The sequence below is a fragment of the Cupressus sempervirens genome, chromosome 3 (genome assembly GCF_028749045.1).
Source record: "Cupressus sempervirens isolate cs-2001-9-10 chromosome 3, ASM2874904v1, whole genome shotgun sequence".
NCBI lineage: Eukaryota > Viridiplantae > Streptophyta > Pinopsida > Cupressales > Cupressaceae > Cupressus > Cupressus sempervirens.
The window spans coordinates 1,076,623,291-1,076,642,229 of NC_143120.1; the positions used below are offsets into that span (position 1 = coordinate 1,076,623,291).

An 18,939-nucleotide genomic window follows, 5' to 3' on the forward strand; every position below is an offset into this window, starting at 1 on the left:
TGCCTTAACCTGCGGATCTCATTTCCTCTTTCTTTGGCACTCTCCAACTATATTTTGAGAGGGATGATCACATCCCTCAGATTTGTAATCTCTTTTCAAACCTATATGATTGGTAAAATGAGATAGTAAGTTCCCATAAATCCCATGGAAAGCCCCCTTGCAAACCACACAAGGTTTCCTTCCTGATTGCAAACATAATGCTCAAGCAAGATAGAATTAAAATTGAACTATTAAAAAAAGAAAAGGAGAGTAAATATTAGTACCAACCTCCACCAGCCTAGCCTGCCTTGCTTTATCTTTCTCCTTTTCGGGTGCATGCAGCTCAACTTCTAGTTGAGTATTTTTTTTTTCAAGAATACAAATTTCTTTTTGTGTACTATCTAACCGCGCTCTTAAATTTATGCATGCTCCATCAAGAAGATCAATTGCGTTGCCAGGAAGATATCGAGCTGCTCAGAATCCAAACATGGAAACAATAATGAAACACTTTTACATGAAAGCGCACAAAAAATGCATGCATTCTGCTTGAAGTAAAATTAAGGTCTCAAGCCTCATCAAGAGTCTAGAATTTAAAATGAAGACAATAAGTTTACAAAATTATCTGATCAAATCTCATATCTTTGTGAACTTACCAGTTATATGACAACTGGATAATTGGGTAGAAATCACTAACCCACTATCCATGATCCTCACACTATAGTGCCCTTCGTATGTTTCTCTCGAACTGTGCAAAATGTTGATGGCATCAGGCACACTGGGTTCAACCATGAACACCTACAAAAAATACTCAATATGGTAAACTATTCACAAAGTGGCATATGGCCATGACATGACATAATTACGTTAGGAAAAAATAAGTCTATTTTAACTATTTTAACATTTTTAGTCTTCAAATGAAAAGGAAGCACTAAAATAGAAGTTATAAATTGAAAAACCTACTGGAAATGATGCCTAAACTCAGAATTCTTCTCTAAACATTTGTTATACTCATCAAATGCAGTTACACTGACACACTTCAATTGACCGTGAGCAAGCATTTGTGTAAATAAATTATCAACATCTACTGAACATAAAATGAATCTCTTGGTCAACTAGTTATAGTGACAGCTTCTTATCATGAATTTTAACTTTATAATCATGAAGAAAATGCAAAACAACAATATCAAGAATAACGCACGGGATCCAAGAACCAAGTGCAATTTATCTATAAACAATATTACTCTTCATTGAGTTTTCTCTAAGTCCTCACATACAGACTTAACATGGTCCTCAAAGTTACCCATGCAACCCACTCTAGCTACTAAGGTTCCCATGTCCAACGAGATCAATCTAACCTCCATCAAATTATTGCAACATCCCAAAGAAATTCCATCAATCTCAAAGTTCTCCCAATCCAAGTTCATTACTTCCTAAATTAATTAAAAGAGTTGCAATTTATGGGTCACCTTTTATATATCAAACATTAAGAAAAAGGAAAGAAAAAGTCTATACTTTTATGTCATAGTCCGTACTTTTATGTCATGTCTTTATGTGGCTATTTAAATAGGTTTTCAAAAATATTGATAAAAAGATAATTTAAAATCTTTTCCTACTTTTATGAAACATATATTTTATAAAAAATTAAAATAAACTATGGAAAAAGAAAGGGTTGGAAATAAGTAGCAACTACTTATTGAAATTATATATTTGCTAAAAAAATAAATTAAAAATTGTTTTAAAAATAATATCTATAAATTTTCCTACAAACAAACATTATCCTCAACAAATCTAACCACAAAAAGATGAGCAATTCCAAGTAGAAAAAATAAGCTGAATAGCTACATTTAATCTAGAAATTAAATCTCAACTTGGACAACTTACTTTGGCAAATCCCCTCTCACAATCCATTTGGCCAGCCCCTCTACCACTGATGTCTCACCAACACCATCCTCTCAAATCAGCAGGGGACTATTCTTTGTCTTCTGGCAAAGAATTCTAATGATATGCTCTGTAACGCCCCGCTCGGGAACCCAAGAGAAATAAACCTAACATGTTACAATGTTTAGTGAACTATTTTTTTTTTTGAAGTTTAAACAACATCAAGATAACATTAATGCAGAAGCAATATGAACATACACATCAAATACACATATGCAAATATAGATACAGTTCAATTCCTCAAGAGTTCCTTTACGTTGAGTCACATTTAATAATTTTTAAATTAATTAGTTTAAGTTTCAAGTACAATGTCTCATGATCATAAAGAAATACCAGATACATAATCGCATAAGCAATTGCATAAGTATAAACAATACAATGAAAGTACATCCAATCAATAACATCCACTGCACATGTCGTAGGGTATGTGAGAATAGATACAATATATCAGAATACATGATAACATATATACTTCATCTGAAAAGAAGTCTCTAAGATAAGAAATAAGAATGATAGAGGTACATCTTTTGCAACGATCATCCAACAGCTAGCAATGTGAAGGGGAACCCAAATGGTAAGAAGGCACTACCTCCTGACCGCGTGGTTACCTAGTCAGGCTTCCACTCCCACCGTGCAGGGAAGATAATGAACAATCCACATACGGCTATCAAACATAAAACATTCCTAGGCAAGGTACCCCTAATAGCCAAAACTACCTCAAAGGTAACACATACTACTTAAGAAGATAAAATAATCCAAAGAAAGAACACTCAATCCAATATCGACACCACATAACCAAACATCATACACAAACCAAGTATAAACCAAATACCACGATCATAAGATAAAGTCAATGAAAGATAATCATCTCAAGTCAAAAACCACATGTCAAAAGTACAACATAATGAAACACCAATCATCATCAATGAAAGTAAGTAACCACAATAAACACATCCAACAATAGATACACCACCAACAATAAGTACACCACATCCAACAATAAGTAAACCACCAGAGATACACAAAAACTACAGAGGAGACTTAGGCTACATACTAGGGAGTGTCATCACATGGCTGCTTGAGTTACCCTGGACTGATCTCTTAATAGACCCCAGACCCTCAAGAGTTGAGTTACCCTGGACTGGTTACTCTGAACCCCAGACCCTCAACATCACACATATGTAAACTAGAAAGCCCTCTCAAGAAGACGAGGCACTCATTTCATTCCCATCCTTAGTCTATACAAGCACTAAAGGCATGGGTAGATCAAATATCTCTAGCTTATCTTTTTAGTGTGTTTCCCCCCATAAATTTTACTTACTAGATTATCACCTATTACATAACTTGCATTAGGTTACCCTGGTACTGACCACTTTGGGTCCCGGACCCCTATGCAAGCCACTCCCAAGTCACATACCTAGACAACCTCTCCTAAGCACATAAAAACACAGTTGTGTCCCATACCACAACACCCATAAAGATCAAACTCGGTTCCTTAACAGGCAACCTGATAACAAGATGGATCAAACTAAATCCAAATACACATAAATGCTCACAAAACAAATCTCATAAGTATAAACTCCAATTTGAATCACAAGAATCATCATGACAACTAGCCACATAATTGGTATAACAGAAATTCCACAAAACCTCTGGTGTACGTCCTAGACTAGTCAACACCTAATCAAAACCCAAAATCCAAAAGCATAGACATTGCATAGAAACCATAATACTCTAATAGTTGGTTTGACTTGGAAATATAGAGTCGAGTAGAACAAAAAAATAAATTAATTAAATAAAACTTACAACTTATACAACTTTATTTATTAATTAATTCTAATTAAATCATATTTAATTAAAATAATTAATAAATAAGATATTCATATAAGATCTAAATTAATTACTATAATAATAATTTAATTAAGACTGAAGTTAAATATTGTCATAATTTAAATCAATAAATTAAATTAATAACAATTTTTTTATTAAAATACAATCTAAATTATTACTAATAATAACTCATTCGTATATTATAAATTAAAACTCAATATTTAATACATAATAAATAACACTTAATATTTATTAAATAATATATATTAATATTAATTAATCTATATATAATTAATTAATTAAAAACCTATTATTAAACTTCATAATATAACAACTTCACTCAAAATATAAAAACAAATTAAAAAAAAACCAAGCGATTTAAAATCGCTTGAGGGCTGAAAAAGCCACCGGCACATTTAATAGCCGTGCAGTCGCTTAATTACACCCCCCCTGCATACTGCGATTAACACAGTGCAGGGTTCCGTGCTAACTGTCGACCAAGAATAGGTAAGGGGGTACTTTTTTTTTTTTTTAATATGTTATTTCATATATATATATTTTAAAATTCTTATTTAAAAAATTAAAACAAATCTAAGATGTGTAAAAAGATATATATATATATATATATATAACAATTTGTTTATTTATATAATTTAAATTTATCAAAGTTTAATATATTTAAAATTTGACCTTATAATATTTTTAAATTTAAATTTTATAAAAAGAATTAATAAAATTAAATTCAAACTTATTATATATATATATATATATATTTTAACAAACCCTAATAGATCTAATTAATTGTCTCTACAATTTTCTTCTCATACATATAAATAAGAATCAAATTTTATTCCCACATATCTGAGAAAATAAATAGAATATCAAACAAGATTTAAGCACCCAATCAAACACGGAGTAAACATATCTTTTTTCAACTAAAAATACATTCTTGAATTTCAAAACCCTACCTCGTACCAATGCTAAACTTTGATAGCTAGATGAAAATTCCTACTGCAAGAAAAATCCTTCAAACTAGGAAAAATTCCCTTCTTTTCCAAACCCTCCGAGTTGCTCTCCAAAACCTGTGTCTTCCTTGAAACTTGTGTGTGTAAAACTTGTGTCTGAAAAACTTTTCTATCCAATAATGACCCGAAAACCTCTAATATAGAATCTAATTACCTTTTAGGGTTTCTGTGACCACAACTCTAAAATTACAATAATTTAATTTAATTAATTCATCATGCACAATTAATTTCTTTTTTAAATTAAAATATTCTTTTTATTATTCCTTCATGCACTTTAAGTGAATTATTAAATTACTTTATTTAACTTTCCACTTTACTTTAATAAATTTATAACTTTTTAAATCTCATGTGCACATTATTAAAATATCTTTATTCAAGTTCACATTTTTTTTAATTTTTTTTTTTAATTAATTTTATTTTTAACTCATTCATAATTCATGCGAACTATTATCTTTATGATAATTAAATATTTTTTTACTTTTAATTTCATTTTTAGAAACTTAATTGATAAAATATTTATTAACTTAAATAACAATAATATTTAGCATTTATTTAAAAATGCACTCTAAATATATTATTATTAAATTAAATAAATATAATCACGTTCTAAATTTAAACTTTAACTTTTATCTCCAATATTTAATTCTCTCTTATTTAATTAATTCATTCATGCACAATTAATTTTTTTTTTAATTAAGATATTCTTTTATTAATCCTTCATGCACTTTAAGTGAATTGTTAAATTACTTTATTTAACTTTCCACTTTGACTTTGCTTTTAAAGTTAATTTATAATTTTAATCTCATGCGTACTTTATTAAAATACTTTTATTCAAGTTCACATGTTTTTATCTTTTAAATTAATTTCTATATTTTAAACTTATTCATGCGAACTTAAAACATATTCATAATTTAATATCTTTTTCCTTTTTAATATATTTTGAACGTTTAATTTGATAAATATTTATTAACTTAAATAACAATAATATTTAGCATTTATTTAAAAATGAACTCTAAATATATTATTATTAAATTAAATAAATATTATCATGTTCTAAATTTAATCTTAAAACTTTTATCTTCCAATACAATTCTTTATATTTAATTAATTTCTCAATTAATTAAATATAATTAAATATTCAAAAAGTCATAATAATTCTTCATTAAATTAAATTATTAATTTAATCTATTAATTAGACTTAATTAATAGAAATTCATCAAAGACTCACAAAACAACATACGCACAAAAGACTCACGGATTTAAAAAGGGTAGACAGTTTGTTACGAGTCCTCCTTGCAGGACAAGTATTATAGGCTTATGGCTAGGATTGGACCTGATTATTATCTTCCCATTCTCACCATTTGAGTATTTGTAATTGGGCACGCTCATCCTGGCAATTCAGGGAAGTTAATGCCCGGTACCTGCATCCTGCATAAAAGACGAGCATGTACATGTATATAATATATCTAAACTAAACAGACAATGGCGGGGAGTGGTTCATCGTGTAGATCCTGACTAGCAGGTGACTACGACTCCCTCCCTTAACCACGTCAAACACGTCAGACAGAAAGATAAAATAAACACGCACACCATACACATGCAAGTATGGGGTAAGTATCGTAAAAATCACAAGTCTAACATCAAATGCGTACATATAATAATGCATCTCTATCAATACAACATAATCATCATTAAAGACATCATGTTAACATTTTTATGAAAGAAACCACATTTACTAACTAGGAATCATCAAAATACCATTAACAACACATGAATGAAATCAACTAAGCAATAATAACTGATGCATTTGTAATTCAAGACATGAAATAATATCATAATATTGTAAATCCAATATCTCTAAACTAATCAATGCATAAAATCAACCTAAAAGAATTTGACAATGATAACAGCAATGCAAACTAGGGGCAGGCACTACATCCACCCCCCCTAGAATTAGGCTTACTCCTGGAAGCCCATTACAAAGAAACATGAATCAAACTCAGAAAACTCGAAACTAAGGTTCACGATCGGGACAATTGGTCGCTCTATGACCATATTGTCCACAAAAGTAGCAATCTCCACTAAAGCCTCCCTGAGCTCTAGGTGCACGCGACTAATCACAACTACCAATACTAACATCCTCACTGAGAGCTCGAGGAACTCGATCCAACCTATTGCGCATACTACGCTTCCAGTTGCGATAATTCCCTGACTGTGAACCACCACTGTTACCATGGAAGAACTTTCTTCCCGGCTTCTCCTGATTACCCTTAGAGAAGTTAGGAGAATTTTTAGAACTTCCAGCTCCTTGAGACTGGTTATCCCTCAATGCTCCTGAATAAAGTGCCCCACTAGTCTGAACACCTGGTAGGCCACCTTGGCCTGAAGTCACACTCACCTCAACCAAAGTAGCTCGCAATATTGCATCCTTAAGGGTTTTAGGTTGGAAAACCTTAACACCCCCAATGATGTTAGCATTAAGTCCTCTAATGAAATGTTGGACCATCAATGGTGAACTATCACTAACTCCAGCATAAGACATAAGCTCGAAGAACTTACGCTCATACTCCACCACAGTCTTGGTACCCTGTCTCAAGTCATGAAACTCATCTGCCCTCTGAAGTTGCCACTGCTCTGATAGAAATCGCTCATGGAAGTGTTCAAGGAACAACTCCCATGTAACAGTCTGCATATTTATCCCAAGTTTCTTCTCCTCCATATTCCACCAAATCGCTGCAAAGAGCTCTAAGTGGGTGATGGCATATCTTGCTTTGACATTGGAGTCAAAGTCTTGCATGAAAAAACATCTATCTAGTGCAATCAACCAATTCTCAGCATCATATCTAGTACCTTCTCCATTGAAAGGTTTGATCTTGACCCGTAATAGGTCCTTCATTTGGATGGACTGACTAGACCGCCTTATGCTATCTAGGTTCCTCCCTCTAGGACTCATGGACCTATCTCTATCTCCATGCTCTGAATGATGAGCTCTATCCTGTAATGGTAGGCGTGCTAGGATATCCTTGACCAAGTCTCTAGTAACCGGTCCTTCTGTCTCAGAATCTTGCTTAACACTAGCATCCTCTCTAGCCTCTTCCTGAATAGGGTCCCCTGAATGGACCAAGGAAGGAATACGGGGACTAACTCTCCCACGACTTCTACCACGTCCTGAGCTATGAACCCTAGCAATGGATCTAGAACCAGAAGTCATCTCTCCTACAACACCCAAACACAACAACGACATCTAAGAATCCATCATAACCATAGGGTCATAACTAACTGACATAAAGCAATAATCCGAAAAGTTTTATAAGTTTTCTAGTTCCATGTTCAGAATTTGTATCATTTCAGAGTTTAATGTTCAACTGTTTGGTTTCAAGTTTGATGTCAATATAAATTTGTCATTTAAATAAGTTGCAAGTTTACTAATTGCTCAAGTGATGGCGCACATAATGCCCAGAGTTCCCAATGTTGAAACTCAGGCTCTGATACCAGATGTAACGCCCCGCTCGGGAACCCAAGAGAAATAAACCTAACATGTTACAATGTTTACTGAACTATTTTTTTTTTTGAAGTTTAAACAACATCAAGATAACATTAATGCAGAAGCAATATGAACATACACATCAAATACACATATGCAAATATAATTACAGTTCAATTCCTCAAGAGTTCCTTTACGTTGAGTCACATTTAATAATTTTTAAATTAATTAGTTTAAGTTTCAAGTACAATGTCTCATGATCATAAAGAAATACCAAATACATAATCGCATAAGCAATTGCATAAGTATAAACAATACAATGAAAGTACATCCAATCAATAACATCCACTGCACATGTCGCAGGGTATGTGAGAATACATACAATATATCAGAATACATGATAACATATATACTTCATCTGAAAAGAAGTCTCTAAGATAAGAAATAAGAATGATACAGGTACATCTTTTGCAACGATCATCCAACAGCTAGCAATGTGAAGGGGAACCCAAATGGTAAGAAGGCACTACCTCCCGACCGCGTGGTTACCCAGTCAGGCTTCCACTCCCACCGTGCAAAGAAGATAATGAACAATCCACATACGGCTATCAAACATAAAACATTCCTAGGCAAGGTACCCCTAATATCCAAAACTACCTCAAAGGTAACACATACTACTTAAGAAGATAAAATAATCCAAAGAAAGAACACTCAATCCAATACCGACACCACATAACCAAACATCATACACAAACCAAGTATAAACCAAATACCAAGATCATAAGATAAATTCAACGAAAGATAATCATCTCAAGTCAAAAACCACATGTCAAAAGTACAACATAATGAAACACCAATCATCATCAATGAAAGTAAGTAACCACAATAAACACATCCAACAATAGATACACCACCAACAATAAGTACACCACATCCAACAATAAGTAAACCACCAAAGATACACAAAAACTACAAAGGAGACTTAGGCTACATACTAAGGAGTGTCATCACATGGCTACTTGAGTTACCCTGGACTGATCTCTTAATAGACCCCGGACCCTCAAGCGTTGAGTTACCCTGGACTGGTTACTCTGAACCCCGGACCCTCAACATCACACATATGGAAACTAGAAAGCCCTCTCAAGAAGACGAGGCACTCATTTCATTCCCATCCTTAGTCTATACAAGCACTAAAGGCATGGGTAGATCAAATATCTCTAACTTATCTTTTTAGTGTGTTTCCCCCCATAAATTTTACTTACTAGATTATCACTTTTTACATAACTTGCATTAGGTTACCCTGGTACTGACCACTTTGGGTCCCGGACCCCTATGCAAGCCACTCCCAAGTCACATACCTAGACAACCTCTCCTAAGCACATAAAAACACAGTTGTGTCCCATACCACAACACCCATAAAGATCAAACTCGGTTCCTTAACAGGCAACCTGATAACAAGATGGATCAAACTAAATCCAAATACACATAAATGCTCACAAAACAAATCTCATAAGTATAAACTCCAATTTGAATCACAAGAATCATCATGACAACTAGCCACATAATTGGTATAACAGAAATCCCACAAAACCTCTGGTGTACGTCCTAGACTAGTCAACACCTAATCAACACCAAAATCCAAAAGCATAGACATTGCATAGAAACCATAATACTCTAATAGTTGGTTTGACTTGGAAATATAGAGTCGAGTAGAAAAAAAAAAAAAATAAATAAAATAAAACTTACAACTTATACAACTTTATTTATTAATTAATTCTAATTAAATCATATTTAATTAAAATAATTAATAAATAAGATATTCATATAAGATCTAAATTAATTACTATAATAATAATTTAATTAAGACTTAAGTTAAATATTGTCATAATTTAAATCAATAAATTAAATTAATAACAAATTTTTTATTAAAATACAATCTAAATTATTACTAATAATAACTCATTCGTATATTATAAATTAAAACTCAATATTTAATACATAATAAATAACACTTAATATTTATTAAATAATATATATTAATATTAATTAATCTATATATAATTAATTAATTAAAAACATATTATTAAACTTCATAATATAACAACTTCACTCAAAATATAAAAACAAATTAAAAAAAAACCAAGCGATTTAAAATCGCTTGAGGGCTGAAAAAGCCGCCGGCACATTTAATAGCCGTGCAGTCGCTTAATTACACCCCCCCTGCATACTGCGATTAACACAGTGCAGGGTTCCGTGCTAACTGCCGACCAAGAATAGGTAAGGGGGTACTTTTTTTTTTTTTTTAATATGTTATTTCATATATATATATATTTTAAAATTCTTATTTAAAAAATTAAAACAAATCTAAGATGTGTAAAAAGATATATATATATATATATATATATATATATATATAACAATTTGTTTATTTATATAATTTAAATTTATCAAAGTTTAATATATTTAAAATTTGACCTTATAATATTTTTAAATTTAAATTTTATAAAAAGAATTAATAAAATTAAATTCAAACTTATTATATATATATATATATACATATTTTAACAAACCCTAATAGATCTAATTAATTGTCTCTACAATTTTCTTCTCATACATATAAATAAGAATCAAATTTTATTCCCACATATCTGAGAAAATAAATAGAATATCAAACAAGATTTAAGCACCCAATCAAACACGGAGTAAACATATCTTTTTTCAACTAAAAATACATTCTTGAATTTCAAAACCCTACCTCGTACCAATGCTAAACTTTGATAGCTAGATGAAAATTCCTACTGCAAGAAAAATCCTTCAAACTAGGAAAAATTCCCTTCTTTTCCAAACCCTCCGAGTTGCTCTCCAAAACCTGTGTCTTCCTTGAAACTTGTGTGTGTAAAACTTGTGTCTGAAAAACTTTTCTATCCAATAATGACCCGAAAACCTCTAATATAGAATCTAATTACCTTTTAGGGTTTCTGTGACCACAACTCTAAAATTACAATAATTTAATTTAATTAATTCATCATGCACAATTAATTTCTTTTTTAAATTAAAATATTCTTTTTATTATTCCTTCATGCACTTTAAGTGAATTATTAAATTACTTTATTTAACTTTCCACTTTACTTTAATAAATTTATAACTTTTTAAATCTCATGTGCACATTATTAAAATATCTTTATTCAAGTTCACATTTTTTTTTTTTTTTTTTAAAATTAATTTTATTTTTAACTCATGCATAATTCATGCGAACTATTATCTTTATGATAATTAAATATTTTTTTACTTTTAATTTCATTTTTAGAAACTTAATTGATAAAATATTTATTAACTTAAATAACAATAATATTTAGCATTTATTTAAAAATGCACTCTAAATATATTATTATTAAATTAAATAAATATAATCACGTTCTAAATTTAAACTTTAACTTTTATCTCCAATATTTAATTCTCTCTTATTTAATTAATTCATTCATGCACAATTAATTTTCTTTTTAATTAAGATATTCTTTTATTAATCCTTCATGCACTTTAAGTGAATTGTTAAATTACTTTATTTAACTTTCCACTTTGACTTTGCTTTTAAAGTTAATTTATAATTTTAATCTCATGCATACTTTATTAAAATACTTTTATTCAAGTTCACATGTTTTTATCTTTTAAATTAATTTCTATATTTTAAACTTATTCATGCGAACTTAAAACATATTCATAATTTAATATCTTTTTCCTTTTAAATATATTTTGAACGTTTAATTTGATAAATATTTATTAACTTAAATAACAATAATATTTAGCATTTATTTAAAAATGAACTCTAAATATATTATTATTAAATTAAATAAATATTATCATGTTCTAAATTTAATCTTAAAACTTTTATCTTCCAATACAATTCTTTATATTTAATTAATTTCTCAATTAATTAAATATAATTAAATATTCAAAAAGTCATAATAATTCTTCATTAAATTAAATTATTAATTTAATCTGTTAATTAGACTTAATTAATAGAAATTCATCAAAGACTCACAAAACAACATACGCACAAAAGACTCACGGATTTAAAAAGGGTAGACAGTTTGTTACGAGTCCTCCTTGCAGGACAAGTATTATAGGCTTATGGCTAGGATTGGACCTGATTATTATCTTCCCATTCTCACCATTTGAGTATTTGTAATAGGGCATGCTCATCCTGGCAATTCAGGGAAGTCGATGCCTGGTACCTGCATCCTGCATAAAAGACGAGCATGTACATGTATATAATATATCTAAACTAAACAGACAATGGCGGGGAGTGGTTCATCGTGTAGATCCCAACTAGCAGGTGACTACGACTCCCTCCCTTAACCACATCAAACACGTCAGACAGAAAGATAAAATAAACACGCACACCATACACATGCAAGTATGGGGTAAGTATCGTAAAAATCACAAGTCTAACATCAAATGCGTACATATAATAATGCATCTCTATCAATACAACATAATCATCATTAAAGACATCATGTTAACATTTTTATGAAAGAAACCACATTTACTAACTAGGAATCATCAAAATACCATTAACAACACATGAATGAAATCAACTAAGCAATAATAACTAATTCATTTGTGATTCAAGTCATGAAATAATATCATAATATTGTAAATCCAATATCTCTAAACTAATCAATGCATAAAATCAACCTAAAAGAATTTGACAATGATAACAGCAATGCAAACTAGGGGCAGGCACTACATGCTCTATTTCTTCATCTTTGCCAATCACTGGACAAGGCTTCTCTGTGTCTTCTATAAGGTCGCGACCATATGCCTTGAGGGTAGGGAAATTGTTTACATTCGAAAAGAGGTAATCTAGTACATTCTTATGGTCCCCCTCCCTCTCCACTTGAAATTTTACATTTGCAGGGTCCACGCCTGCTTCCTTGAAGCACTCAATAATTTGTAGGTCTTGCAATAGACCAACAACTAGGTGGTGGACCGCCAAAATATGGTCATCCTTTTTCTTCCTCATGCTTTGTGCACTTCGGATACAATTTGAAACAATAGTGCTTCAAGGGATTTCCTGCGTAGTAGAGTTGGAGCCATTAATAGGTAAACATCTTGGTAGTGATACAAAACTTTCTTGACCGACTCCACTACTTCGTCTCCACTAGGAGTACTTAATAAGATTAACTATCTTAGCAGTCCATGCTTATCCTCGACAAGGCCAATGGCCAGGTGAACTATTGTACCTTGTGCATGCCCAATTGTACAAGCCAACTCCACACTTGCTGCTATAGCTTCGATTGTTTTGTTGGAACAAGGTGAAGGAAATAATAATATAGGTATACAGGCTTCTTGAAAGAGCTTCTACTTCTGCAGACGCCAATACCGATATAGGTATATATGGCCTTCTTGACGGTGATAACAATATATGTATACGACTTTCTGGACAGAGATTTTGCCTCTGCAATTTCCTTCCTGGACAAGATTTTTTTGCTAAAATAAATTGATTTTACAGAATCCATTGCAAATTCTGAAAAATTATGGGTGCTTACTAAATTGCTAGGATTCAAATTATTCAAATTGTCAGAATTCACTCTCTAATATCTTCACACTTTAATAGAGGACCTATTCAAAAAAATTTCACTTGAAACAATCCAGATCAAATATCCACTATTTCAAATAATACTTAGTCATTTATAGAATTACTGAATGCATATCATGCATCACACTATGTAATTATTGAATACAATTGTATAACCGTTGCATATATTCCTCCTTATCAAAACTTCTGTCATTTCATTGCAAAGTTTCAAATAACTGGTGGCTAGTAGCCATCATTTGCAATACACCCACTACTCTCTTTCATCAAAAATGTGTGTCACGACCTTTTCAACTATTGCATGTCAAAATGATTGTTTCACGATTGGTTACTGAGATGAAAATCTATAAGGGGAGGGGGAATTATGAAGAATTAATTAAATCAAATTAAAAAGTATAAAAATTAAATTATTTATATAATTATAAAAAAATTACATATAGAATAATTCTTTAGACAAAAACAAGAAAAGATGAATGCTCTGTATCAATTCCATTCATTCTTAGAATCTATATCATTTCAACCCATTCTTAGAAAAACAATTATTCATCTACTATACTTTTAGACTCTAGAATTCTTATTGAACATCCATCTCACACAAATAAAAAAATGAACACTTTAAAATATCAAATACTAATCTTAAAACGATTCACTTAAAATATCCGAAAAAATACTACTCAAATTTCAAAAGAAATTTATGTATTACTTATTCTCTAATTTTATCACACGAGTGTCATAATTTATACAACTTAGAGAATCCTATAGCTCAAAATGTATCCAATTGACCAATTGAATTAATGCCTTCCTTTTCTTGCCTTTGATACCCATCTAGAATAAGACAATGCAGAAAGTGAACTTAATTTCAATCAAATGAAATATCATCTAAACTATGAACTCTGTGAAACTTAGTAAATAATTCTGAAGTTAAGGGTGCTCTAATGTTCGTGAGATTATAGACTACATTATCTCCATTTAATGTTTTCCCTATATAGCATGGCATAACGTGTGATAATTTGGTTAGCAAATTCAATAATTATAGAGGCTATCACTCACTTATGACATAGGAAGTTAATTGAGCTTTTAAAAAAGAAAAAAAAATTGTAAATCTTGAAAGTTATTCATGCCTTCATCACTAAAATTATTTAGCTATGACTTGCCTTATATTTTTTTCTCTATTAAACTTGACTTACCAAAACACATAAATTGAAATTTTGTTGCACCAACATCTACCATCTACTACAACTTGATATTACACTAGACATACCCAAGTGGAGCACTGATAAGTCTTGAATCATCCTTCAGATAGCTATTTTACTCCAACTTGCCAATTATTGCCACACCCTAAAAACTATGGATCAATCCTTCACTTTGCTAACTGATTTCATGCACTCTTCTTTCAAGAATTTCATTTTTAAAGGGATCATCTTCTCTATCAAATCACCAATCTCCTTATGTATTTCATAGAAAACTTCCTTTCAAAACCACAGTGGTTCAACCAACATTACTTTAAATAAACTAGCAACATTTATTGAACCCTTTAAATAAACTAGCAACATCAATTTAGTTTAAATAAACAAACCCCTTTTTCAATTTGAAGCCAACCAATTATATTAACAGCCACTTGGCATTAAACATAAAGATATGAATGAAAAAAACAAAAATCAGAAAAGTCACTCATCATCACGAAAAACCAAATGTAGTTCATCAATAATCGAAAAAAAAATTCCACCTCCTTCCATAAATAATTAAATCAAACATCAATGTCACCTATGCATGTCACCCCAGCTACTCAGGAAAGCCTATTTTCACTTCTATCAAACTTTTTGGAAGTTGCGGAAAAATTAGAAACTTTTATGAATTTCCATAATCAAATAACAGAGGAGCTAAAGAAGTAAATGGTCACAATGGCAATGGATTCTAGGTAAAATTTGCCTATTAATTGATTAGTTGCAGGCATAATAAAAAAGGAGTTTTTATATATTTTTAGATTACTTCGTTTAAGCTATTTTAGCATGTCCTAGATTACTCATGGTCTAAATTTTGTGCAAGCAAGTCAATTCGTTTATCGGGATTTGTGTAGTGTGGTACGCTTGCATCTACTAATAAACAGTAGTATAATTTTCATTATCGATCCTCAAATTTTTGTTGAAGGTCAATGGAAGCTAAGCTAGCTTAGATTAAGGTATTTATGTGACTCTAATTTTTGATGAGGACCCTTCTAATGTAAGGCCCAAAATTCAATCTCTCAATAAAAGTAGCTAGGCTTCATTTTTCACCTATTGAATAATAGTTTGGACAAGCATCGAACCATGTAACACAAATTTATATGAAGAGGAAAAATAACTCTCAAAAATAGACATACAGGACCACAGTCTTCGTCGAGAACAAGATCTAGAGCTGCATCAGAGACTATCAAGGTGACTCCCCTCCTTGCAAGCAGTTCAGTTGCATCTTTTATATGGGATCTGACAACTTCCATCAGCTCCTCAGTTTGAAGAGGATTAAAAATAAGTATCTCATCAAGACTTTCTAACAGTTGTGGCCTGATGTGCTTTCTCACCTGCAATGAATTTAAAAGATAATTTATCACCAAATCTTTTCTTTAAGCATAAGAAGATCACTTTGGGTGGTGGTACAAGAAAGAATAATAAGCAAGTTCTCTTCAATTGTACATACTTGTTGCATCAGTCTCACCTGGCCAGCTTGTAATCTGCGTCCATGTCCTGCAAACAAGTTCTCTAATTCGAGGATGGTTGTCATTATAATGACTGTGCTGGAGAAGTCAACCGTTTGACTGTGTCCATCTGTCAATCTACCAATTAGCAAGCATCTGAAGAATGATGTCCAGTACAGATACATGCCTTCTCTACTTCACTAAATAGAACAATACAGTACGGTCATCTTCTAACTGTATCTGTCAATTTTTTGCCCTCTTCACAACTAATATATCAGTAGTAATTGGTTAGAACTTAGCTGAAATAATGCTTATTTTGATTACGTAAAAAAGGGAAAAACAATTGGAAAAAGAGCAATCTGAGAGAAACCTATTGTAGTGATAGACGACATAACTAGGCGAAGCACCGATAAGCCTAGAAATAGAATGTTGTTCCATGTATTTAGACATGTCAATCTACACTAGTAGGTTTTTTTTGTCAAACAGTTGTTCCGCAAGAGCCTTTGCAAGCTCTGTTTGGCCGACTCCAGTGGGTTCGAAGAATAGAAAGGATCTAGTAGTTATATGCGCTCTCCCATGTCCTGTCTTTGATCTGACTGAGGAATCCACAACTGCCTTGACTGCTTCGCCTTGCCCAATGACTGTTTCATGCAAGCGTTCAGCCAAGCGTAGGAGCCGTTCCTTATGAGTTCGCATAAGCTTGTAAACAGGAATACTCATCCAACGACTTACCACCTGTATGACACAGCAATATATCCATGAGTACCACTTACAAGTAGTACAACCCTCGTAGGATTACACATACCTCTGTAATTTGACGTGGCTCGACAATCTCTGCATTTCTTTCACAATGAGCTATTCCCACATCTATCTCTTCAAGTGCCCCGTATCTCAAATCGGTGATTATCACCAAATCCATCTTCTACCACTTGCAGGGTAGACATCAACTCTTCCCGCTGTTTCCTTAACCGGTGGATCTCATTTCCTCTTTCTTTGGCACTCTCCAACTATATTTTGAGAGGGATGATTGCATCCCTCAAATTCGTAATCTCTTTTTGAACTTATACGATTGGTAAAATGTGAGTATTAAGTTCCCATAAATTGAATGGAAAGCCCCCTTGCAAAAAACACAAGGTTTCCTTCCTCATTGCAAACATAATGCTCAAGTGAGATAGAATTAAAATTGAACTATTAAAAAAAGAAAAGGAACCTAAATATTAGTACCAACCTCCACCAACCTAGCCTGCCTTGCTTTATCTTTCTCCTTTTTGGGCGCATGCAGGTCAACTTCCAGTTGAGTAATTTGTTTTTCAAGACTACGAATTTCTTTTTGTGTACTATCTAACCGCGCTCTCACATTTATGCATGCTCCATCAAGCAAATCAATTGCTTTGCTAGGATGATGGAGACCTACTTAGAATCCAAGCATGGAAACAAAAATGAAATGCTTTTACATGAAAGTGCACAAAAAATGCATGCATTATGCTTGAAGTAAAATTAAGGTCTCAAGCCTCATCAAGAGTCTAAGAATTTGAAATGAAGACAATAAGTTTACTAAATTATCTGATAAAATCTCATATATTTGTGAACTTACCAGTTATATGACAACTGGATAATTGGGCAACAACCACTAATGCATTGTCCATGATCCTGACACTATAGTGCCCTTCATACATTTCTCTCAAACTATGCAAAATGTTGATGGCGTCAGGGTCACTGGGTTCAGCCACAAACACCTAAGAGAAACAATCAATAAGGTAAACTACTCCCAAAGTGGCATATGGCCATGACACAACACAATTACGTTTGGAAAAAAAAAGTCAATTTTAACTATTTTAACATTTTTAGTCTTCAAATGAGATTTCATATGTGATATTTAATTTATCCATGATCATACAATGAAAAGCAAGCACTGAAATAGAAGATATGAATTGGACAACCTGCTAGAAATGATGCTTGAACTCAGAATTCTTCTCTACACATTTGTTATACTCATCAAATGTAGTTACTTCGACACACATCAATTGACCGCGAGCAAGAATTAGTGTAAATAAATTATCAACATCTACTGAACATAAAACAAATCTCATGGTCAACTAGTTATAGTGACAGCTTCTGATCATGAGTTTTAACTTTATAATCATGACGAAAACGCAAAACAACAATAACAGGAATAACTCATGGGATCCAAGAACCAAGTGCAATTTATCTATGAACAATATTACTCTTCCTTGAGTTTTCTCTAAGTCCTTGCATACAAACTTAACATGGTCTTCAAAGTTACCCATGCAACCCACTCCAGCTACTAAGGCTTCCATGTCCAACGCTATCAATCTAACCTCCATCAAATTACTACAACATCCCAAAGAAATTCCATCAATCTCAAATTTCTCCCAATGCAATTTCATTACTTCCT

The 18,939-nt window shown here is 31.8% G+C and overlaps 1 protein-coding gene across 1 annotated transcript; it reads right to left on the reverse strand.

The window, feature by feature from the left end:
• Positions 1 to 101: 101 nt before the first annotated feature.
• LOC149570488 (chaperone protein ClpB1-like) lies at positions 102 to 17,442 on the reverse strand. The gene is made up of 7 exons (XM_089817191.1): positions 17,329 to 17,442; positions 17,008 to 17,258; positions 16,544 to 16,661; positions 16,212 to 16,409; positions 633 to 774; positions 268 to 449; positions 102 to 182 (listed from the first exon to the last, which is right to left on the reverse strand). The coding sequence occupies exons 1-7, from the start codon at positions 17,440 to 17,442 to the stop codon at positions 102 to 104; spliced, it is 1,086 nt and encodes a 361-aa protein (XP_089673317.1).
• Positions 17,443 to 18,939: the final 1,497 nt, after the last annotated feature.

Bases quoted from the DNA above. Each gene is read 5' to 3' on its own strand.
- LOC149570488 (XM_089817191.1), bottom strand. From the start codon at position 17,442: ATGGATTTGGTGATAATCACCGATTTGAGATACGGGGCACTTGAAGAG. The intron at 17,259-17,328 runs GTATGTGTAATC...TGTGTCATACAG, and splicing joins AGCCACGTCAAATTACAGAG to GTGGTAAGTCGTTGGATGAG. The intron at 183-267 runs GTTGGTACTAAT...GTTTGCAATCAG, and splicing joins GGCAGGCTAGGCTGGTGGAG to GAAGGAAACCTTGTGTGGTT.